Source organism: Geotrypetes seraphini, chromosome 9, assembly GCF_902459505.1.
Source record: "Geotrypetes seraphini chromosome 9, aGeoSer1.1, whole genome shotgun sequence".
NCBI lineage: Eukaryota > Metazoa > Chordata > Amphibia > Gymnophiona > Dermophiidae > Geotrypetes > Geotrypetes seraphini.
Window position 1 is genome coordinate 187329215 of NC_047092.1, and position 26096 is coordinate 187355310.

The window sequence follows — 26096 nt, forward strand, 5'->3', positions numbered from 1 at the left end:
CGTGGATTCGGAGGGAGAAGTGTATTCTGTTCAATATGGGCTTTCTGTACATTATTTTGATTTTGGGGGGTCCATAATTCCCTGAAGTGTATACAGTGTGCAAAATGCCATCAGTAACAAGTTTATGAGAGGCAGCTGGTAGACAAAGAAGGGGTTAAAAAGGACCCCTACCACCCTCCTTTTTTTAAATTGTGGTGCTCATACAGTGTTTTTTTAAACTGCACTAAACATCCAGTATGTAAGTAAAATTCAAAGTACGGTGGCTATAAACTACAAGAGAATAAGTAGGGAAAGCATGCAGAGTATGGCTCATGGAATTCTTGCCAACTTCCCTGTGAGTGTTATTGGTGTGTCTGTGTCTATGTGTGTATCTGAAGAGATGCTCACAAGATAAGAAGGTAACTGAACATTTTGGCTCCTTTTAAGATGTTTGATGGCTCTACCCTGGAATATCTCCTTGGTTTACTCTCAGTTCCTTCTAATTGAGGAGACTAGGACTAGAGACCCTTTCTTTTCTATTTCCTTCTGCTTCTGAAACACACTTCAAGAAAATTGGGGGGGGGGAGGGGGTATTCCTTTAGTTATCAAGCAGTGCGATTCTGGTTGTCCTTACCTCCTGAGATACGTTCTTCCTGGATCTCATAGTAACATAGTAGATGATGGCAGATAAAGACCCGAATGGTCCATCCAGTCTGCCCAACCTGATTCAATTTTTTTAATTTTTTCTTCTTCTTCTTCGATATCTCATTTTACTTTTTCATTTATTTAGAAAATTCTTTGCTTAAGCTTTTTCTTTTCTTGTCAACTGCTTTGAATTGCCATTTGGCTGGGAATTAGTGAGATTCAAGCCTACTATTACATCAACTTCTTACCATCTTGCCATTGACAGTGGCCTCTAGAGAATCCACCAGCTCTGCAGTGACGCTGATGAGGTTATGGTAGTCGGCCTGCATCTTGTTAAACCTTTTCATGTAGGTCATGGCCTTACGCTCAGCCTCTACCAGCTGCTGCTGAAGATGTTGCACAAGTTCTGTCACAGAAAGAAATAAATGAGGAGCAACCAGCAGTGTCACTGTGACAATCACAGTCCGATTCTCTTTCATCACACTGCGTCTGTACTAGTTTAGGGGCCATTTTCAAACTTCATAAAATGTGCCATACTGGGTCAGAGAGTGGCCTGTTCGAGTCCCTGGGAAACGCTTCCAGAAAGGGGGGGGAGGGGAGGGGGACACATCCAAGTCTGTTGATAGCAGTCCTCCAGAAATTTGGCCAACTCTTTTATAAAGCTGGCTATAACACTATACACTGTCAATAAATTCCACAAACCTTTCGATATATTGCTCCCCATAACATGCCCCATCATTTGGTTTTCGTACTCTAGCTGTTTTGGGGGACTTGCAGTCTCAGCTCTTTTGCATTCAATTTCATTTCTGTTTTCTTGCACTGATAATTGTTTTTTGTACATGTTCAAAGTTCTCTACAATTATTCTTTTGAATAATACTACTCTAGTTTGAAAGCTGTATGGGGTGGGTTGTTGCACTTCTTTATTGACTACTTGGGAGTGCCTACAGGACTATTATTGTGTTGTTCTTTATTGTCAAACTGTAATGTGGCTTATCTTTTTCACCAAATATAAATTGATAAAACCTAAAAACCTCTATCCTATCTCCCCTCAGCTCCAAGCTGAAGAGTCCTAACGTCAGTCATATGAAAGACTTTCCATCTCCTTTATCATTCTGGTCATCTTTCTCTGCACTTTTTCTAGTTTTCTCTATCATTTTGAACATCTCGTAATCAAAACTGCATGCATTTGAGTATTATAATAAATAATTGTATTTATCCCCATTAAATATGTGTAGGGGGGAGGGGGGATGAGTGGGTTTTATGACATTATGAGGGGTAATATATGGAAAGGGAGGGAGGGGAGATAGTTTAAGGTATAAAATGATTGTAGAGTTTCAAGTGAAGCATGTACAGTATGACTTGATTTATTGTACACTTGTTTGCATAATGTAAAAACGAATAAAGATATTAAAAAAAAACGGCATGCAGTATTTCTAAGTACCGTCTGTTCTCGTTATTCACATATACGTATTCGCAGACTGGCTTTCACTTTCGCCTTGCTTCCAGACAGTGAATTACAGGTCCTCCACATGCTCTCCCATGCAGGAACCTAACCCTATTTTTGCAATAGGATCCATTGATCAGTTTCACGTTTTATTAAAAATTTGATTCATTTGCTTATTGCAATTTTACTAAGTGAATTACAAAAAATAAAAACCAATACCAAAAATCAAAAGGACATATTTACAGGGTGCAACATTAAACAAATCAACTGGAACCGAAGGGAAAAGGGGGTACAATCTTTATAGGCAAGGGAACATATAAGGTAAACACAAATTGTTAAGGGTCTGGATAAAAGCAGGGAGAATATGGTGAAGGACTATTTCTAATTGGCAAAAGCCAAAGGCGCCCTTGAAAAGGAAATCTGATTTTGAGGAACAATGTGCACTGCTGGAACCCAACCTTTATTTTCCCACAGACTCGGCCTTTCATTATTCGTGATTTGCAAACATTTTCGGGAATAATGAGAACAGACTGTACACCTATCGTTTCCATTTGAAAACTGCCATCAGAACAAAGCATTCATGGACCTTCGCACCTGCTTCCTGGGTCAGTAAAACCTTGTAGATTTTCTGTACCCATCTAAAGCATGCCCTGGGAACCCCTTCCCTAAACACATTCTTAGTCAAACTCCTTTCAAGTTCTCCTATTATGAGACACTGCGGAAACTTCAAAGACCCTTTCGTTAACTTGGGAAAGGGTGAGGCCTGGGACACATCAGTCAGAACGGAGAGCTAAGGAGGAGGGGTTTTCCCAGTAACAAAGTGGGAGGCCTACTTTTTTAGCACAACCACATTCTTTCCTTCCACCCACTAAGTCCATTAACTACGGTTACCAGACGTCCAGGAAAACCTGGACATCCTCTTTTCAGAGGACTATATGAGTGCCCAGATGGATTTTTAAAAAGGGGGGGAAGTCTGTCTGGGTTTTGCCAGCTCTCTCAACTCCCCCACCTACCTCCTCCCCAGCTACTGCACTGAATCTTCGGGCAGGCCGGCAGCGGCAATGAGGAAAGCCTGCTGCCTCCAGCCTGCCCCAGTGACTTCCTGTTCCCGCATAAGCGGGACTTGCAGAGATGCATGTTCCAGGGCAGGCTGGCGGCAGCAGGCTTCTCTCAGCTTTCCCCGAAGACTCAATGCAGTGACCGAGGAGGAGGTAGGTGGAGGAGTCAGGAGTTGGCAAGAAAGGTCTGCAGATCCCACTGGGGGTGGTGCTTGAATTTGTGCAGCCTCTGGTGTTGGGGTATGTTGTGTGAAGAGGGAGAGAGATGCTGGAATGGAGAAAGGGAGAGTTGCAGTACCATAGAGAGGGGCAGAGGAGAGACGAGACAGATATTGGTCCTGGAGGATGGTACATGAGAGAGGGTAAAGGAAGAGGGACTGGAATATGGGGACAGAGATACAAGAATGGCCTTGGAGGCAAAGGAAGGGACAGGGATGGAGCTGGGACTGAAAGGGTGATGAGATGCAGTGGAGGAAAGGGGTGAGGGGGTGGGGCCAAGAGTTGGGGCATGTGACCTCTTTTTTGTTTTCACCCTCTCGTTCAGCCATGCATGTATCAAAAGCGTTTCTTGGAAGAGTAACATGATAAATCGTGTTCAGTGCGGTACCTTTGCTGGTCTGCCTACTATCCTTCTGTATAGAGAGAAAAAGTTAAGGAAATCTCAGAGGGTTCATCCAGACAGTCATCTTCACTGTGCTCCTGCATTTAGCTTTTGTGCATTACCCAACTCAAAACTCAGCTCAGATCCCCCGTGTCGCTTTCTTGCCCTCACTTCCCTTCTCCTGTCTCCTCTCCTGAACCGGGTCTAACATGTGAGGGGAGATTCTGGGAGCAGGTAGAAGAAGCACGAGTTGGTGGACTGAGAGGTGCGTGAGAGAAATGTGATATGATGTAGGCACTGATAAAGTCATGGAGTGAGCATGCGTGTTGTGTTACTGCTGAATACTTGAAGCAGTAAACATATATATAGGCGTGTAACAGGAACCTGCCTGCACTACAGACAAATAAACTTTTCATATTATGCTTGATAGAATGTTTTCCCCATTTTTAGACAATTCAAAAAGTGCCCTAGAAATGAGCTTATTTCCCACTTGCCTCTTCAGGACCACCCTGTTTACTGCTGTACTAGTGCATTTGGACAATTTCCTGGAGGAAAAGTCCATAGTCTGTTATTAAGACATGGGGTAAGCCACTGCTTGCCCTGGATTAGTAGCGTGGAATGTTGCTACTCTTTGGGTTTTGGCCACGTATTAGTGACCTGGATTAGCCAACATGAAGACGGGCTACTGGGCTAGATAGACCATTGGTCAGACTATTCTTATGTGCTTTATTGATTACTAGCAGGTAAGAGCAAACTCATCCAAGTCCTTCCCTTCTGGCCCCTGAGCAGGCTTCCTGTCCGTCTCCCTCTCCTCCAAAACACAGTCTCTCCTCCGACTCAGATGCCTTGGGCAGCTGAGGCTTTTTAGTTCCCACGGCACCACCTTGTGACGTGTGAGGGGAGGCACTGCAGGGGGATTACCGTGAACCCTCCAGTGTACCATGCTACATCTAAATTTGCCAGATTTTATTTTATTTGATGATGCTTTGAAATTATATATGATATATTTGGCTGTTATCTACCAAGAATTGTAAAGATAGTGTGGAATAACTCCCATGAGCACAGCGAGAAATCTTAAAGGGCCCAAGAATGTAGAATCACTTTTCCCCTTCCCAGCGAAGCTAACTGAGAAGGTGGTTTTCAATCAAATATCTGAGTTCATAGGAAAAAAAACAATATTTTACCTCCAAATCAAACAGGCTTCAGGCAGCATCATTCTACGGAACAGTCCTTAATTGGCATGTCCAGCTCCATACTCTACTACTATCCATTGACCTCTCATCAGCTTTCGACACAATCGATCATAATCTTCTTTTAGAAAGATTTTAGAAAGATTCTTTTAGAAAGTCTTTCTTTTAGAAAGACTACAGACCATTGGTATCACAGATCAGGTTCTTTCCTGGTTTAGATTCTATTTCACTAATCGATCCTTTAACAATAGTATTTTGGCGCGATTCTCAGCTACATATGGCATTCCTCAAGGGTCTATCCTCTCTCCCCTGTTATTTAATATTTTTCTTGCACCATTGATGACTCTATGCCAATCCATTGGCTTTAACGTTTTTGCTTACACAGATGATATTCAACTGCTACACCCGCTAGTCTCCAATAATCCCCTTGAAATAACAGCAATCAATAAGAAACTTGAACTGATTCATCAATGGCTCGAGGCAAATAGACTAGCTCTTAATCAAATGTTATGCTCTTCCCCTGGAAAGAAGGTCATAAGCTCCTGTTTCCAATTTCTATTAAAGGTTCCATCCTGCAGTCGATCAGTAGTATTAAGATCCTTGGGTTTATTTTCGATTGCAAACTTACCTATCATGAACATATTAGTAGTATTGTTAGATCTACCTTCTTTAGACTACGTCAAATTCGCTCAGTTTCTAAATTCTTATACTCCAAGTCATTTAATATACTAATTCATTTCCTGGTGATTTCAAAAATTGACTATTGCAATGCGCTATTTAAAGGAATTGCCCAAAAAGAAATCCGACGTTTACAGATAGTTCAAAATGCTTCAAATAAACTCATAAGAAAGCTAAAAAATTTGTCCATGTAACACCTCTACTTAAGGAAGCGCATTGGCTTCCAGTTGCACACCGCATAACATATAAATTAAGTCTATTGACTTTCAAATCTCTTCTCTATAAAACTCCCGCCTTTATTCATAGACTATCGATTCCCTATACATCAACACGATTACTCAGGTCTACCGACCAACATCTTTTAATAATTCCCTCAATTAAAACCATAAATACACGGCGGCAATTTATTCTCTCCGTCATAGCACCCCAAACATGGAATTTACTCCCAATTAATGTACGGAAAGAACATAATTTAGATAGATTTAAAAGCAAGTTGAAATGCTTTCTTTTTAAAGATGCATTTGACAACTAGTAAATTAGGTTAGGTATTCCAACTAGAAAATCAGATTAGGTGCATCAACTGAACCTTAGTTCTTAATTTCTTTGAAGCTCACCGTTTTCCCCCTTCCTATTGTTTTTTCCCTTACTCGTCTTACTTACTATCATTAACTTGTATTTCATATATATTAACTTGTGAGTCATATATATAAAATGGATTGCACAATAGCAACACAAAGAGGATATTTTGGTAAATTTCAGAAGATTTGGGGACCATTAACAGATTTTTGTAATGAGTAATAATGTTTTCCCAAAGTAAGATTTTGACATGGAGGGGTGTGGATGGGTAATAAATATTAAATCCTATAATGTATAAGAGTATTTAACTGTTTTTGATGTATTGGTGAATTGAACTTTTGTAAGGGGAGGGAGGGGTTATTCAAAATATATTTAAATATTCAAAATATTATAGAAGGGGGGCGTGGCTTGGACACGCAAGCAAATGGTCGGGTAATAGCTGTGCTCCATGCCAGACAAGCTAATATTTCAAATTTAAAGCTCCAAAATTGATTTTTTCACTGAAAAAAAACGGTGGATAAGAAGAAATGGCATCGGGCAAACAAAATAAAAACGATACAGGAGCCGGAGGATCAGGAACAAGCAGTAATAAAAGATCAAAGCCTGAACCAGGGACACCTTCAAAGGTTCCGCTGCCTTCAGAAGGAGAAACAGACATGATGGTGGAAATAAGACAGATCAAAGATATCGTTTTAGAAATCAAAAAACAACTTCAAAGGGCAATTGACGACGTAGCCATGCTTACAAAAAGAGTGGACCTAATAGATAACAAAATAACTCACTTAGAAGAAAAATCGGAAGAGGTACATACTGAAGTCATGCAAAATAAAAAAGCTTGGAAAGAAATGGAAATAATGAAGAGAGACTTGGAAGATTGTTTGAATAGGGAAAAAAGAAATAATTTAAGAATTATAGGGATGCCTGAAGGAGTGGAAAAAAAATGATCCCATCACTTTCCTGGAACAATTTCTTCCAAAAATCCTGCCTCTTAAATCCAAAGTGCCTCTTGAAATTGAAAGAGCACACAGAATACCAGGACAAAAAACAACATTACAAAAAGGTCCAAGAACTTTAATATTTAAACTATTAAGATACCAACATGTTGCTGAAATATGTCAACTGGCTAAAGAAAATAAAAATGTACGATGTCAAGATGCACGTATACACATTGTACCGGATTTTGCCAGAGAAACTGCCTTAAAAAGAAAACAACTACTGGATTTAAGACCTCAATTAAGAGCACTAGGAGCAAGATATGGACTTCTATATCCAGCGATTATGAAAGTAACTTTGGGAAATAAAACACAAAACTTCACAGATTACAAGAAATTAGCAGAATATATAGAACAATGTGAACAACCAATGACTTCTTAAATAAAATGCTGAGTAAGTTTATCAAGATTGATTTTTTTTTTTTTCAAATGACTGTGTTTATATTTCATATTATTTTAAATCGTTACTGAAAATAGACTTTGAAAAAAAACAGTTTGAATTAACTGATTCGAATATATAGAATCTTCCAACTTACTTTTAAAAAAGAGAAAGATCGATGACACGAGCACGGAACTTGGCTCGGTGAGAGCGTGGATGAGTGGCTGACATGGGGGAGGGGCGGAATGTTGACTTCATGCTGTGTGTCGCTGCACGACTCAGGGAGTTGGAGGATTGAGTCGGATTTCAAATAGACTGAGAGAATTGCGAGGTGAATGTCTCCCTGCCATATAGTCCCTCAGAGACACAGAAATACCCGAGGTATGATGGTTGCTATGACACTGCCGAACAAAAACACGAAGAAGCATGCATTTACAGGAAATCTCTATTCAACCAATGAACTACACCGGAAATGAAAAAAAAAAAAAGGTTGTTTTCACGTCATCACGTCTACGGAGGAAGAAGAGGAAACTTGAAGAAAAAAAAAAGGCATTCATACCAACGGAACTATACGGAATGAAAATATATTTAATATTAGATATAAAATATAGAATGAAATAAACTGTATTTACAAAGAAAATAATAATAACTTCATAGTAAGAATATGTTTTATGATTCAGATATAAGCTGAATCCATTCTCTATAAGATACAGTTCTTTACCGGATATAGAGAAAAAGGTTTATGGATAGGAATCATTAAAGTTTTCAATTGACCTATTAAAATAGGAATAAGAATGAGTAAGAGAATGGGTTATGATAGATTTTAATTATTTTTTTTTTTTTTCCACAATTTTTACCTTTTAATTTTAGATGAATGTATCTCATAGAATAGAAATTATAATGAATGAGATGAATGATTGAAGTTATAAAAGATAAAATGTTTGCTTAAAGTATTCTAATAATCTTATCCTATTTATAAATTCAAAATATCTTATATATATTTAATTTAGCTGAACATAACAAAATTTGGATAAATAAATAAAAGTATTCATATAAATAAGAAAACAAAGATATATAAATTGTTGAATTTTAATAGTAGTATTTATATTATTACTATGGAGCGTGTGATATTAAAGTATTTTATAGCTTGTAAGGAGTGATGTTAAAACCTGATCTAATTTTGCGTTTCCAAGTATTCGTATATGTATGGGGTGGGGAGGGAGGAAATAGGGGGGTATTAAATTTCAAGGGTCTGTGTACAATAGGTAATTCTTTATTTTATCTTATATGTGGGAAAAAAAAGATTAAAAAAAATATTGAAGATTGGGATGTTACATTACAAATTATATTAATGCATAATGGGTCTTAAGATAATATCTTTAAACGTTAATGGTCTCAATCACCCGATTAAAAGAAAAAAAGCATTATTATTTTTAAAAAGACAGAACGCTGATATATGCTGCATACAAGAGACCCATCTTTCAAATAACGAATCTATAAAGCTAAAAGGTGATTGGGTCAAACAATGTTACTTTTCTTCAGCAATAGGAAAAAAACTGGTGTTGCTATATTAATAAATAAAAAATGTTCTGCTTCATTTAAATTTAAGGCAGCTGATCCTCTTGGAAGATAGATATATGTGGAAATGGACATGGGAAATACCACCATGACGCTCTTCAATATATATGCCCCTAATTCGAACCAGAATGAATTTTTTAAAACTCTGCAACAATTAATTCTTCCACTTGCTACTTCAAATCTAGTAGTACCAGGGGATTTCAATGCTGTTATGGATCCACTGATGGATAAAAGTCCGAGAAGATTTATAAAATCATTAGGCCTTGATAATTTGGTACAATCTTGTGATTTAAAAGATATTTGGCGTATTCTTCATTTTGATGGTCGGGAATTTTCGTTTTGCTCACAGGTTCATAATTCTTTTTCTAGAATAGATTACATTTTTGTTTCTAATCAATTAGTACATCAAGTCACACAGGCTGTCATTGATCCAATTATACTATCTGATCATGCCGGAGTGTGGATTGAAATTAAAATAATAGATCAGAATGGAAATAGACCTATATGGAGATTAAATAATACATTGCTCACAGATACTGATTTTTGTGAAAATCTTTTAGAAAAAATAAAAGATTATTTTCAAATTAATGATACAGAAGAAATTTCAATAGAGACTTTGTGGGATGCTTTTAAAGCATATATTAGAGGACAAATTATTTCTTATTCAGCATTGCAAATAAAAAAAGAAAAAAAACAATTTACAGAATTGGAAAAAGTGGTGAAGTCTCTAGAATCAAAATTAATTGAAAAATGGGATTATTTGACACAACAAGAACTTTTAAAAGCTAAAGGTAAATATAATGAAATTTCTTCAAAAATTATTAGAAAAGATTTATTTGTACAGCAAGCTTTGTATTATGGAAATTCGAATAAGGCGGGAAGAATGCTAGCAAATTATCTTAAAGCAAAAAAAAGAAAAACAAAAATAATTGCGATTCAAAATGAGAATGGTGAAATGTTATCTCAAATTGATCCCATTATAAAACAGTTTTTAAAATTCTATAAAGATTTGTATTCTTCTGAGCCTTATTCGAAAAAGGAAAAGGATGGTTTAGATTTTTTAAAGTTAATAAAAGGACCAAAAATTCCTGAACATATAAAACGAAGTTTAGAAGAACCAATATCCTTAAAAGAATTAGATACAGCTTTGAAATCCCTTAGAGTTGGATCCGCTCCAGGAGGAGATGGTTATACAGTGGAGTTTTATAAATCATTTCAAAACATTATAATGCCCTATTTATTAAAACTATATCAGACACAACTAAATAAAGGTTGTATTACAGGTACTATGGCTGAATCAATAACTATAGTTTTACCTAAGCCAAATAAAGATCCCACTTTGGTTTCAAATTATAGACCAATTTCTTTAATAAATGTGGATGGAAAAATTTTAACTAAGGCATTAGCATTAAGATTGGCTAAAGCTCTCCCTTTCATTATAGATATGCATCAGACAGGTTTCGTTGCTCAAAGACACTCATCTCATAATACTAGACTGGCACATCACATGTTATATTTGACAAAATCCATTAATGACCCAGCATTCTCTATTTCATTAGATGCTGAAAAAGCTTTTGATAGAGTGGAAAGGATCTTCATGTTTCAGGCAATGGAATGGTTTGGAATAGGATCCGGATTTATACAAATAATAAAAGCATTGTATAGCTCCCCTGCTGCTAGATTATATATCAATAACAATTTTTCAGAAAGATTTATTCTACAAAGGGGGGTTAGACAAGGATGCCCACTATCTCCTTTGCTTTTTGATATCGTTTTAGAACCCTTATTATTAGCTATAGAACAGGTAAGGGAGATACAGGGTATTCCGCATTCAGATAGAGAATATAAGTTATCAGCATATGCGGATGATATTTTACTTTATTTGAGAAATCCGGAAACAACTATTCCAAATTTGCTTGAATTAATTGAAAAATTTGGAAAATTTTCAGGTTATAAAATAAACTGGAATAAATCAGAAGTGCTTCCACTCAATGTACATTGTACAAAAAGTTTATTTGACTCATTTTCTTTTATTTGGAAAGAAGAAGGATTAAAATACTTAGGAATTTGGATTACAAAAACTGTGGATGAGACTATGAAAATTAATGAAAAAAATTTATTACAAAAAGTGTCAGAAATGTGTGAACAATGGAATCCTTTATGCATATCTTGGTGGGGGAGAATACAAACTGTAAAAATGATGATATTACCAGTAGTTTGTTACCAAATGGGTATGATACCAATTTTTTTTCAGGGGTCATTTTACAAAAAATTGGATAAGATGTTAACAAAATTTATTTGGCTTGGAAAAAACCCCAGAATTGCTCTAGTATCTTTACAAAGACCAATTGTGGAGGGAGGGGTAAATTTTCCAAATTTTTATAGGTACCATCAAGCCTATATTATGCGTCAGGGTATGTATTGGATCCTCCCAGAGCCCATTGAACATATACCAGATTGGTTCTGGTTAGAATGGAGATTAATGTTTCCTTTACGTCTGAGTCATGTTATCAGTATTCAAATGCCAAGGTTATATAAGGATCACAAAATATTTGTTGATACTTGGAAAACTATAAGATATATAAGTAATCTAACTCCTATTCTAATAACTAAATCAACGACTCAAACAATATGGCTCAATCCAAAGATCAAAGTTGGCGGTTTTAAAATTATCTGGAAACATTGGATAATTGCTGGAATTTGGATTTTAGAAGATGTAATAAATAAAGGTAAACTGCTTGAATTTTCACAATTGCAAAATAAATTCGGTTTGAATAAATCACAATATTTCAGATGGATGCAATTGAAGCAGGCCATTCAGGTAGGGTTCCCTGAATGAAAAAATCTTAATAACTATCATAGTATGGAATTCTTATGTTTTCAGATAGATTCCATGGGTCACCAGGCCGCAATGTGGTATAAATTAATATCTGGATTCGTACATAAAAAGAAAAAAAATGGTCTTAGAGATATTTGGAGCATTGAGATTAAGCATCAGATTAATGCATCTCAATGGCCACGACTTTGGTCTTGGAGGTTAAAATGCACATTGTCAGCCTCTATGAGACAAACTTGGTTTTTTATTTTACATAGAGCTTTATGGACCCCTACACGTTTACATAGAATAGATAGCTCTAAGTCTAATAGATGCTGGCATTGTCATCTAGAAGCAGGGACATTAGATCATCTTTTATTTTATTGTCCATTCATATTAATATTTTGGAAATCAATTTGGCCTCAAATTAATAGGATGTTAGAAAATCCGGTAGCCTTGACATATGATACGATTTTGTTTGGTACTGCAATGAGAGCTCGAAGTCAAATTTCATCAAATAACAATAAACTTTTATTTATATTGACTGGAATAGCAGTACAGCAAATTACACATAATTGGAAAAATTATGACAGATTGAACTATAATTTTTGGTGGAACTCAGTTTGCCATATATATATAAGATGGAGCATACATTTGCAACACAAAAAGGATATATGGATAAGTTCAAGAGGATTTGGGGACCATTAACAGATTTTTGCAATGACTGATTTTAATTTTTTCCCATAATAAGATAATGGTTAAAGAAGGGAGGGAGGGAAGGGGTAAAGAATTTATTCTCTTTATTATATATTATAAAAAATATATCATAATGAATGAATGATAGTCTTATGAGAAATTAATGTGATAAAGGGAAGGAAAAGGGTTCATAATTAAATAATAATTGATAAAATCATTACAATATATATGTTATATAAATTCATAAGAAAAATAATATAAAATATGGTTTATATAAAATACATTATAGAGATATCAAGTGTATTGTTAAGATAAATGTATGGAAAATTTATAACACTTGTTGATATGTGAAAAAATCAATAAAAAACTTAAAACATAAAAAAAAAACAAAATATTATAGAATATAGGTATTGGCTGAAAAGTTATATTTTTAATTATATATGAAAGTTAATCAAGTGTATATTTATAAGTTCGAATGATTTTTCTTATACACTTGTAATATGTAAAAATGAATAAAGAATAAAAAAACCAACTTGTATTTCTTTCCCTATTTTTTCCTTTTGTATCATGTTTCGACAAGTCAGTCGTACTTAACTGGTTTATTTCCCCTTGATAATTGTAATTTATTATTTTACTCCTTTGTACATCGCTTAGAATTTTGAATAAGCAATTAATCAAATCCATAATAAACTTGAAACTTATAGAAGGCCTTCACAAATATACCAGAAACGTAGGCACCTCTATGGTGTGTCTGTGCAAACAGGTCAGAAAGGGAGTGCATACATCAAGTTGAGGCTATGGGGAATTCTATAAAGTCTGCCTAAAGTTAGGCACCTATATTGGTGCACCTAGACTAAGTAGGTGCCTAACTTAATTGACAAGTGGCGATACTTGACACTTAACATCTCATAATTGATGTTAATTGGAATTAATTGACAGTTAGGTGCCTAATTTGGTAGGCGTGATTCTCTAAGAGCTAGGTGCCTTTTTTAAAGTGCCTACCTAAATGTGGGGGTAGTTAGGAGTAGGCACAGGCATTTAGCCAAGAAAACCCTGGCATAAATATGGTGCACCCAAAGGCTAGTACAGCCTAATACCGCTTAGGTGGCGCTAAGCATGTTTCTATACAGTATGCCTAGCTTTCATAGAACTGAGCTTAGCCCTGCACTAGTCAGTAACGATTTTTTAGGTGACCTATATAAAAATTGGGCCCAAAGCATTTTTCATGTGCATGCGGGCCAGCAAAAATTAGAGAGAACATTGGTAGGCACTAGAAAAATACGGCGCCTCTTTATATGCAACATGGCTCCTTCCAATCTAGGCTGTAGCTCTTTGTAAAGATCTGCTAATACCATTTTATTGGACTAGTACATTTTTCAATTAGCTTTCAGATGCCAAAACTACTTTCTTCAAGTCAGTACAGTATACTGCAGTTATGGCATTCTGTCCTGTCCTGAAGAAGGGGTTTTGGTCTCCGAAAGTTGTCAAAAATATATTAAAATTAATCTAATAGAAAAATCACCTTATTTCCATTTTCAATTTATAAATATTTATCAACACAACTACAATATTACTTTATCCTAAAGCAACAAAAAAAATAAAAAAATAAAAAAAATTTTTTTTTCTAGTTTTGTCATCTCTGGTTTCTGCTTTCCTCATTTTCTCTTCACTCTCTTCCTTCCATCCAGTGTCTGCTCTCTTTTTACTGTCCCTTCCATCTCCCCCATTCCATAAGGCATCTGCTTTCTTTTTTTGTCCCTTCCATAAACTATCTACACTTTCCCCCTTCCATCCAGCCTGTGCACCTTATCTCCTTTTCACCTGATTCATTCCAATTTTATCCCCTCTCCATTTTTATCTCTCTATTCTCTGTCAACCCCCTCCCCCTACACTGGCATGTCTTTCCTCTCCTCTCCTTCCTTCCTCATCCCACCCCACAGTCTGACATCTATGTCTCCTTTATTTAATTCATTTTCTATCCCATTCTCCCCAACGAGCTCAGAATGGGTTACAGGTTATCCTTATCTCCCCTCTATGCACTGGCACCTCTCTCCTCTCCGTCCCTCCTCTCTCCCCATGGTCTGATACCTCTCTCTCCTCACCCTTCTCTTTCTTTTACTTTTCTTCCTTGCCCCCACCCCATGGTCTGGCATCCCTGTCTCCTTCCCTCTCTCCCCCCTTCTACATCCCCTTTCCTCTGCTTTTTTTCCTTCTTTCCCTCCCAATCCCACCCTATGCTCTGGCATATCTCTCCTCTCCTCTGCTTCCCTTCCCTATACTCCTTCCCTCCCCCCATGGTGTGGGATTTTTCTTCTCACCCTTCCCTTTTCTTTTCTTCCCAGTTCCTACCCCATGATCTGGCATCTCCTTCCCTTCCATCTCTCTCTCCTCCCCATGTGGTTTGGCCTCTCCTCTGCTTCACTTCCCTCCCTCCCCCATGGTCTGGCATCACTCTCTCCTCTCCCTTTCCCGATGGTCCTTTTCTTCCTTCCTTCCTCCCTTCCAATTTGGCGGCTTTCTCATTTACCCCTCCCTCTCTCTCTTCCTCCAACCGAATGTAACATTTATCGTTCCTCTTTTTCTCTCTCTCAGCCGCATGTAAGCTTTGGGCAGCCAGCAGCATTAATGAGCTGAACATTAGAGAATGACACGGGGAAAAAATTTGTCCCTGGTCACCACCCTGTCCCTGTCACCACTGTCCGTCACCGCCCTGCCCCACCCCATCCCCGTAACCACTGTCCCCGCCCCATCCCTGCAATTACTGTCCCTGCAATATTTAGTTTTTCTCTTTCTCTCTCCCTCCCTCGTGTGTTACAATATAATTTGTACAAGCCCCTGGAGCCTCACAAACATCTCACTTCTTGTTCCTATTTTCCCCATTTCTAATATTTCCCCTCTGTATCTAGCATTGCCCCTCTGTATATATACCATCCCCATGTATGTCCCCTTTATGTCCCTATGCCCCCATGCACATAATTTCCTCTCTGTTTCTACTACCTTCCTGTGTCCAGATTGCCCCTCTCTTCCACACCAATGTGTCTCTTCTCTCCAACCCCATCTAGCTTCTATCCCCCCCCTGCTTCCAGCATCTGGCTCACCTGCCTGTCCTCCCCTTTCTTTCCTGCTTTGGGTTTAATATTGCTCTCCTTCTTCATCCCATTGGCCCAGCATTTCTTTCCCTTTCACCCCCTCCTTCCTAGTGTGAGGGAACATGCGTGATCACGGATTGAGCAGTCCAGCAGCCCCTCCCACCCGATCACCGCGTCCCGCCATCTCCCTCCATCCACCTCACCTTAGGTACCGAATTTCATTCTTCTTCTCCCAGTTTTCAATAAGTTGCGCGCGCGGCTGAATTGTTGAATTTGCTCCTTTGACATAACCAGAAACAGGAAGTTGCATCAGAGGAGAAGATTCAACAACTCAAGCAGCCACGCACGCGTGACTTATTGAAAGCATGCTGCTGGGAGAAGAAGAATTAAATTTGGCACCTAAGGTGAAGTGGAGGGAGGGAGATGGCAGGGCGTGGGATGCGGCGATCGGGTGGGGATGCTGGACCGCGCTATCCGTGCTTACTTCACTGCGGAGACAAAACAATTCACCGCTCCACGGGGCAATGAATGGCCTTGTCCCCATCCCCACAGCAACCACTATTTTTTCTCTCCCCGTTTTGGCAGCTATTCTCTATTGAACATGCCACCTCTAGCAGCTTCAAAAGCTTTCCCTCTGCTTCAAGTTCCTGTTTCTGCAAAGGCAGGACATTGCAGCAGAAGAAATGCTTTCGGGCTGCTGAAGGCAGCATATTTAGCTCATTAACGCTGCCAGTGGCCTGAAGCTTGCAGGCTGCAGCACCCCCTGATGAGCTGCACCCGGGGCAGACCTCCCCCCCCCCCCCCGGGTATGCCACTGCATTAGATAGCATACAAATATGCTCACTGCAAGACGGCATTTACTTGTGCAGTAGGTATGTTCAGATGAGGATGTAGGGCAGAGGTGGCTGATATGCACATGTGAAGTAGACATGAATGTCTGTGCCTTGCTCTCAAGTCCTTCATCTAGCCAGAGGCCTTTGTGTGTGGAACCCTGCTATAAAAGCACGTTGTTTTTTTTTTTTCAAATTCTTTATTCATTTTTCCATCTTACATCAAGTACACAATATTACATCAATTAAAACTTGTATACATCACTTGAATTTCTTTCTAATATCATCTTAAATACATAAATTTATATCCTTTCCACCCACCCTTCCCACAAATATTTTAATCGAAAATATCGTATAAATATTATATTCTTATCTATTGATTAAACCTTTAATATAACTTTATACCATCCCCTCTCCCCCTATGTATAAATGTACTTTCAGTGGAAAATGGTGTCTAATCATTGCAATAATTTGTCAATGGCCCCCAAATCTTTTTAAAATTATTATAATTCCCTTTTTGTATGGCAGTTCTTTGCATTTTGTAAATTAATTCCACCAGAATGTATAGTTAAGTCTACTGTAATTTTTCCAATTGCTGGTAATATGTTGTATGGCGATCCTGTCATAATCAATAGAAGTTTATTACTACTTGATGAAATTTGACTTTTTACTCTCATTGACACCCCAAACATTATTGTATCATATAATAATGTTACATGGTTTTCTAGTAAACAATTAATTTGAGACCAAATTGATTTCCAAAAGGCCATGATACAGGGACAATAGAATATTAAATGGTCCAGGGTCCCTGCTTCCAGATTACAATGCCAGCATCTATTGTAATCGAACAGGGATCCAAAAAGCTCTATGTAACAAAAAGAACCAAGTTTGTCTCATAGATGCGGACACTGTACATCTCATTCGTTGTTAATGTAGGACACGGGCCTCATTTCTTAGTAAGTCCTACACTCAACTGCAGTGTCAGTGAGCCAGAATTATGGACAGAACCAAAGGATACATATAATGTGAGGAGTCGAGGGGTATTGCCAGCTTTCAGCGTCACTGACAGGAACTTTTCCAGCCTTGTCTTCAACTCTGGGGTCCAGGAATCCTGTAAATAAAATGTATATATTATACACATACCAGCTTCACCTCAATAATGTAGCTACACTGCCCGTGTGTAACAATCTCATCTGTTCTGGTATCTCAGCGCTTAATCTTATTAACAGTTTCTCTCTCACTTCCCAGGGCTCTTTTTTCATTCTCATTACTGGGATCCATTTTCACATCATCCTTTAACCATGCTAGTATTTGTTTGGTCTTTCTTTGACTTAAGTAATGCACTGAATGTTTCCAAAAAGTATGTTTAAACAGTATTCCTGTTTCTTGTAAATATTTAACCTTTGCGACTGCTCCTTTAAGTCTAGTTTGTTTTATTTAACTATTTCATCATGGTTTCCCTTTTCAAAAGTTTCCCTTAATGTCCCTCCAGTCACTATTGCCAAGCAGTCCCCCCACTGTTACCCCCCACAAGATCCTGTGACCTAAAGGACTTTCACATTCTTGTCAGTTCCAGAACTAGCTGCCATATGGAATCTCTCTCACTACACCGCTAGAAGAATTTTAAGATTGATTCAGAATTTCCGAATGCTGTAAAGAAACACATGAGAGAGCCTTTCCTTTGGTTAGCCTCGTCCTTCTAGGATGGGCTACTTATATATATTAAAGCTGAAGTAAATTTCAAAAATTATGAGGAGAATTTGTTTATTAAACTTGCCTGATATACCAACAACAAAACCATAACATTCAAAAATAGGGGGCATGGCTTGGAGCCGCAGTAAGATGGTCGGGTGATAGAGCGGCTCCTCCATTGCAGGTTAAAGATCTGAAAATATAAGCTACAAAACTTCTATTTTTTGATTGAAACTGGGCTTTCTGATTTTATGATGGCTTTGTCTAAACAATTGAAGGGAGAGGTGGCTAGTACAAGTGCAGGATGCGCTAAAAGATCAAAAACGGAGCCGATGACCCCCTCAAAAGTTCCGTTGTCAGGAGATGACAGAAGCGATATCGTGGCTGAGCTCAGGCAGATTAAAGAAATTGTTTTAAACAATTCGAGGAAGATACAAGAGGCTATTGATGAAGTGGCTAGCCTCACACGGCAAATGGCAGTTATGGAAGTTAAAGTGAATCAACTGGAAAAAAGAACTGAGGCTAATGAGACTGAAGTTTGACAGTTGAAACAGGATAAAAAGTTAATTGAGAGCCTGTCAAAAGATCTTGAAGATTGTGTTAACCGTGGTAAACGGAACAATTTGAAAATAATTGGTCTGCCGGAAGGCATAGAAAAAATGATCCGGTCTCATTTTTGGAGAACTTTTTGCCGAATTTATTGCCACTGAAATTCAAATATCCTATGGAATTTGAAAGAGCCCATAGAATTCCGACTAAAAGATCAGCTAAACAGCGGGGGCCGCGTCCTTTGATCTTCAGGTTATTGAGATTTCAACAGATTGCAGAGATCCTTAGGTTGGCAAAAGAAAATCGCAACTTAAAATGTCAGGACTCGAAAATTTTCATTGTGCCTGATTTTGCCAGGGCTACGGCACAGAAAAGGAAAAAAGCTGTTGGAGCTGAGGCCAAGATTGAAAAGTCTTGGTGCTAGGTATGGGCTGATATATCCAGCCATAATGAGAGTCACATATGACAACAAGACTCTAAATTTTGAAGACCTGGTGATATTAAGTGAATTTTTGGAGAATTGTGAACACCCGATATCTATGTAATATACTTTGACATATAAATAATTTGAAAAAGGAATGCACGAAGCCCTGTTGAATAAACATTCTAAACGGCACTGTTTACTGGATACAGATGACAACATTCTTTGTTATGGGTTGAATTGCTCCAGCTTATTCTAATGTGATGGTTTGGATATGAGAGGGTGGAAGGGTTAATGGAACGGATCTGCTTACAGTAAAGTCAGCACTGGTGACTCAGGAAATTTGAGGGTCAGTCATGTGTATTAGTGATATTATCTGCGGTCATCAAGAAATAAGGAACCAGAAAATGACAGCTTATTAAGGAACCGGATAGTTATAATAATCAAAAAAGTGATTCTTCTGTGAACTCTTGCGATTCAGGAAAGGGAGGGTATGAAGGTTGGATTTGCATAAACTATTGCATAATAGAGTCCTGGTACCATATCTGGGTACATAGTGGATATGTTATGTTCCTGAAGGCTGGCTGAAAAGCTGATTTATTGAAGAATCTGAGTTACTTGTACTGCGGATGAAGTTTGTATGGCTTTGAGAGTTCGCATTTAACATTAATATACTGTTTTAGTATGCACAATAATTTTATGTGCAGATTATTAGTACATTTTGAAAGTCAAACTGAGATTGATAGAAAATTTTGTGATTGGGGTTAATATTGTTTAAATTTTTATGAATTACTTTATATGGGGTTATTAAATTTTATTTTAATCTTATCAATAGTACATGAAATGAATTATATTAATGTTTATTGATTTTAATTGATCAAGAAATGTCATAGATTTTTGGTTAATTAAATATACTGTAATAGTATAAAACTTATTTAATTTATTTCTATTTATGATTATATTTTATTATTGCATAATAAGAAATTGATTTTGAGTAAGTGATATTTTAATTGGTATAATTGCTACTAGATGAAGTATAGTAATGGTGATGATATTGCTTATAATTATCAAATTAAGGAGATTATATGGTATTGGTTTTATGGTATTATATGGTACTAGTCTTTAAGCCCGTTACATTAACGGGTGCTAGAATAGATGTGTGTGTCTTTATTTCTTTTTCTCTCTCTCCTCTTGGCCGCTTTCTGTCTCTCTCTTTCCTCGGCTGTCAACCATCACCCCTTGCCTGTTCCACCTGTCCAGCAGTAGGTCTTCTCCCTTCCTTTTACCTCCCCCTGTCCAGCAGCACTCCTTACCTGCTCCCCCTGTCCCTCTTCCCTGCTCCCCCTGTCCAGCAGCACTTCTTCCCTGCTCCGCAGTCATTCTTCCCTGCTCCCCCTGTCCAGCAGCACTTCTTCCCTGCTCCCCTGTTCCTCTTCCCTGCTCCTCTGTTCCTCTTCCCTGCTCCCCCTGCCCAGCAGCACTCCTTCTTTTCTCCCCCTGACCCTCTTCCCTGCTCCCCCTGCCCAGCAGCACTCCTTACCTGTGTCTCTCTTTCTCCTTAGTGTTTTGTTATTTTTTTTCAATCTGTCTCTTTAGCCCCCTGTCCTTCTGTGAGTGTCTGTGTGTCTCTGTCCTTGTGCACTGTTGTTTGGTTGTTTTTTTAAAATCTCCTGATCCCCTCTGTTTGTTTGATTGTCCTTGTGCACTGTTGTTTGTTTGTTTTTTTTAGCTCCTGAACCCCTCTGTTTCCATGGCAACCCTGTTTGCGGATGTGAGGGCCGTTTTGTGGTGCCGGGTCTGGCATCACCGTGTAGGGCGGAAGCGGGAGGCGGGGCCTCAGCAGCGGTTGGGCGGCTCGCACCGCTGGCCCCCAGGAGCTCAAGGCCGGCGGCGGACATGGCTGGCGTGTAGGGCGGAAGCGGGAGGCGGGGCCTCAGCAGCAGGCGGGCGGCTCGCGCTGCCGGCCCCCAGGAGCTCGAGGCCGGCGGCGGACATGGCTGGCGTGGCATTGTGGAGGAGGAACAGAGATCGGTGACGTAAAACCCGCGCATGCACAATCGTGTTTCCGCGACAGATCAGGGAACACGATTTTTTAGTGCGCATGCGCGTCCAACCATTTTATTATATTAGATTGGAGCAATATGGTATTGGTTTTATGTTGATATGGAATGTTATATTCTGTTAGGGAAATGATATTTAATGATTGGGCAGTTTTTAATTAACTTGATTCGGGTTAATTTGGGTATTCATAATAGTTTTTAATAAAGTCCTATAGTCTTACATTTAAGGAAAATAGTATTTATTATATGAAATTTTGGGATTTTGCTGGATAAAATGGTTTATTATTCTTAATGAACTAATTTTGAAATTTGTCAAATTTATTAGATTTAATTTGGGTAGATTAAATGTAGTTAACTTATAATTTTTAAAGATTATGATATAAAAATATTAACCTGTGGAAGTTGCTTGTCACTTGATACTACATGCGTATTTCCAAGTTTTCACTTTTATTTAGGGGGGATTGGTGGGGGTAGGGTGGGGAGATGGGAAAGGGGATATGGGAGGGGTGGGTTATGTTTTTCTAGATCCTGAATTTGGGGGAAGTGTAAATTTAGATTGGTTGCAATATATTTTTTTTATTGGAAGATTTATGAAAGTTTGTTTTATATAGTTATACAATGACTCTTAAAATATTTTTGTTAAATGTAAATGGTCTAAACTATCTGATTAAGAGGAAAAAAACGCTCTTATTCTTAAAAATTCAGAATGTGGATATCTGTTTTATCCAAGAGTCTCATCTGTCTGCTGAGGAATCCAAGAAGCTGGAGGGAAATTGGGTGAAACACTGTTTTTTTGCCCCTGCGGTGAGGAAAAAGGCTGGAGTTGCTATTTTGGTTAATAAAAAATGTAATGTAGTGTTTAATATGATAGCTTCTGATCCTTTAGGAAGATGGGTGCATGTTGGCATGAGTATGGGAAATACTACTTTGGCGCTTTTCAATGTATATGCCCCTAATTCGAACCAAATAGAGTTTTTAAAGTCTCTGCAACAGTTGGTTTTGCCACTGGCTACTTCTAATTTAGTAGTGGCGGGAGATTTTAATGCTGTTATGGATCCTTTAATGGATAAAAAACCTAGTAAAATTATAAAGTCATTAGGTTTAGATAATTTTGTATAGTCTTCTAATTTAAAAGATATATGGCGTATTCTTCATTTTAATGATTGAGAATTTTTTTTTGGTCTCATGTTCATAAATAATTTTCAAAGATTGATTATGTTTTTATTTCGGATCATTTAGTACATCAAGTAACACAAGCCTCCATTGATCCTATCATTTTGTCTGATCATGGGGGGGGGGGGGGGGTTGAATTTAATGTTATTGATCAAGATAATAGTAGACCACTATGGAGATTTGATAATACTTTGCTTGCAGATCCAAAATTTTGTGAAGAATTTCAACTAAAGATTGATGAATATTTTCAAATTAATAAGACAGAGGAAATTTCTATGGAAACTTTGTGGGATGCTTTTAAGGCAACCATGAGAGGGCAAATCATTTCATATTCAGCTTATGTTAAAAACCAAATAAAAAAGCAATTTTCTAACTTAGAACAAGAAATAAAACTTTTAGAATCAAAATTGATTGATATGTGGGAACATTTCACATTACAAGCTCTTTTAAAAACTAAATGTAAGTACAATGAGATTTCTTCTAAGTTAATAAAAAATGATATTTTTTCGCAGCAAGCTCTGTATTATGGAAATTCTAATAAGGTGGGAAGATTATTGGCTAATTATCTTAAGGTAAAGAAAAGGAAAACAAAATTAGTATAATTAAAGATGAAAAAGGGGATATACATTCTCAAATTGGTCCTATTTTAAAACAATTTTTAAATTTTTATAAAGCCCTTTACTCTTCTGAGCCTTATTTAGATAGGGAAAAGGATGGCTTTGAATTTTTAAATTTAATTGAGGGTCAAAAAGTTTAGAAGAACCTATATCATTAAAAGAATTACAAACAGCATTGAAGTCTCTTAGAGTTGGGACCGCTCCAGGTGGTGATGGCTATACTGTAGAGTTCTATAAGTCTTTTCAAATTACCCTTTTGCCCCATTTATTAAATTTATATCTGACCCAACTAAATAAAGGTTGTATTACAGGTACTATGGCAGAATCATTAACTTTTGTTTTGCCGAAGCCAAATAAAGATCCTACATTGGTTTCAAATTACAGGCCTTCAATCCTGGGCCCAAACTGTGCAGATGAAATTGAACAAATCTAAAACAAAATTTATCTGGCTCGGCCCAAAATTGGACCAGCTGCCCACCTCCATCCCACTGTCCTCTGGCCCCACTCTACATCTTGAATATTCTAGTAAAGTTCTGGGAGTCATCATTGACTCTACACTTTCCTTCAACGATCACCTCAACTCCCTAGTAAAAAAATGTTTCTTCAGCCTTCACATGCTGAGAAAAGTGAGATCCTGTTTCCATCAAAAACACTTAGCCGTCCTTGTCCAATCCACCATCCTTTCCAGATTGGACTACTGCAACTCTATCTACCTTAGCCTAACAAAGAAAAACCTTCAAAGACTCCAACGGATTCAGAATACCGCTGCTAAGCTTATCTTCGCAAAAAGCAAATTCGACCACGTCTCACCGCTTTTGTCCAAGCTCCACTGGCTTCCGATAATCTCCAGAGTCCACTTCAAATGTGCCTGCCTCACTTTCAAGATCCTACACGGTATCCTCCCTCCCTTCATTCCTCTTTCTTGGAACTCCTCTAATCCCAATTCTGCCAGATCCACCCAAAAACTGAAACTTTCCTTTCCCTCTCTAAAAGGCGTTTCCCTTGTAGGAAAACCAGGTTCTTCCCTCCCTTTCAGAATCACTCAGCTCTGGAACAACCTTACCTCCCCTCTTAGGAATCTGAGCTCCCTCCAACTCTTCCGTAAACATCTGAAAACCTGGTTATTCTCAAAAATGTAACTCCTCCTCCCTCTCTGGTTAATCCAGTCCTCTAAATTTTCTCTTCATTTTGCCTCTTCCTTCCACTGGAGTTCCTTTCTACCTTAACTCTTGTTAACCGTGTCGAGCTTTACGAATGTAGAGATGATGCGGTATACAAACCTAAGGTTTAGATTAGATTAGATTAGGCCTATTTCTTTAATTAATGAAGATGGGAAATTATTGGCTAAACTTTTAGCCTTACGTATGGCAAAGGCTCTTCTTTATATAATTGGTATGCACCAACGGGTTTTGTTGCTCAGAGACACTCTTCCAATAATACCGGGTTGGCTCTTCATATGTTATATTTAACAAAGGACTTAAATGACCCGGCCTTTTCTGTGTCCTTGGATGCGGAAAAGGCTTTTGATCGGGTAGAGTGGACCTTTATGTATCAGGCTATGGAATGGTTCGGTATGGGTTCAAGCGTTGTATAGCTCACCTGTTGCTAGGTTATATATTAATAATAATTTTTCAGATTCTTTTAAATTGCAAAGGGGGGTTATACAAGGTTGTCCTTTGTCTCAAGACCTTTGCTTTTTGATATAGTACTTGAACTCTTGTTATTAGCTATTCAACAGGTAAAGGGGATACAGGGTATTCCATGTTCTGGAAAAGAATATAAGGTATTTGTTTATGCAGATGATATACTGCTTCATTTGAGGAATCCTGAAACAACCATTCCATGTTTGCTTGATTTGATTGAGAAATTTGGGAAATTTTCAGGATATAAAATAAATTGGAATAAGTCAGAAATTCTTCCTTTAAATGTGCATTGTATAAAAGGTTTATTTGACTCATTTCCTTTTATTTGGAAGGAGGAAGGAATAAAATATTTTGGTATTTGGATAAAAAACACATTTGAATAGACAATGAAAGTGAATGAAAAAACTTTATTGCAAAAAGTAACAGAATTATGTGAACAATGGAATCCGTTGCATCTGTCTTGGTGGGGAAGAGTCCAAACTGTTAAGATGATGATACTGCCTGTTGTTTGTTACCAAATGGGTTTGATACCAGTTTTTTTTCAGGGGTCTTTCTATAAAAAGTTAAACAGTATTTTGTCTAAATTTATTTGGCTGGGTAAAAGAGTAAGAATTGCTTTAGTGTCCTTACAAAAGCCAATTGCGGAGGGTGGGGTAAATTTTCCAAATTTCTATAGGTACCATCAATCTTATATTTTGCGCAAAGGTAAGTATTGGGTCCTCCCAGAACTTATGGAAAAGCTACCCGATTGGTTAGGGTTAGAGTGGCAACTCATGTTTCCTATTAGGTTTCGTCATCTTCTTAGTATTAAAATACCTAGGATACGTAAAAACAATAGAATATTAATGGATACATGGAAAACTTTAAGATATATTAATAATTTAACACCTCTTCCAATTCAAAAGTCTACATACCAAAATATTTGGCTAAACTCCAGGCGGTTTTAAGATTGTCTGGAAGGATTGGATTAAAGTAGGTATACGAACCTTAAATGATGTTATATCTAATGGTAAACTGTTAGATTTTTCACAGTTGCAACTTAAATTTGGCCTTGATAAAAAAACAAAGTTATAAATGGTTGCAATTGAAGCAGGCTATTCAGGCAAGGTTCCCTGAATGGAAATCTCTTAATAATCAATTTAGTTTAGACTTCCTATGCTTTCAGGCAGACTTTTTGGGTCATCAAGCCGCGCAGTGGTATAAATTATTTTCTGGCTATTCGAATAAGAAACAAAAGACTGGACTTATTTGGAGCATTGAGATGAAGCATCAAATTAATGCATCTCAGTAGCCATGTATTTGGTCCTGGAGGATGAAGTATACAATGTCTAATTCTATGAGGCAAACATGGTTTTTCCTGTTGCATAGAGCACTCTGGACTCCTGTTCGT

At 37.7% G+C, this 26096-nt stretch overlaps 1 protein-coding gene across 2 annotated transcripts in view; it reads right to left on the reverse strand.

Moving 5' to 3' along the window:
• Nucleotides 1–26096, reverse strand: part of ARMC9 (armadillo repeat containing 9) — a 157457-nt gene that overhangs the window by 118331 nt on the left and 13030 nt on the right. For both annotated transcript variants that reach the window (XM_033958175.1, XM_033958174.1), the window contains exons 5-7: nucleotides 17570–17662; nucleotides 3735–3759; nucleotides 873–1030 (exon numbers count right to left, since the gene is read on the reverse strand). In XM_033958175.1, the coding sequence (XP_033814066.1) occupies nucleotides 873–1030; nucleotides 3735–3759; nucleotides 17570–17662 (276 nt within the window). The remainder of the gene's footprint in view (nucleotides 1–872; nucleotides 1031–3734; nucleotides 3760–17569; nucleotides 17663–26096) is intronic.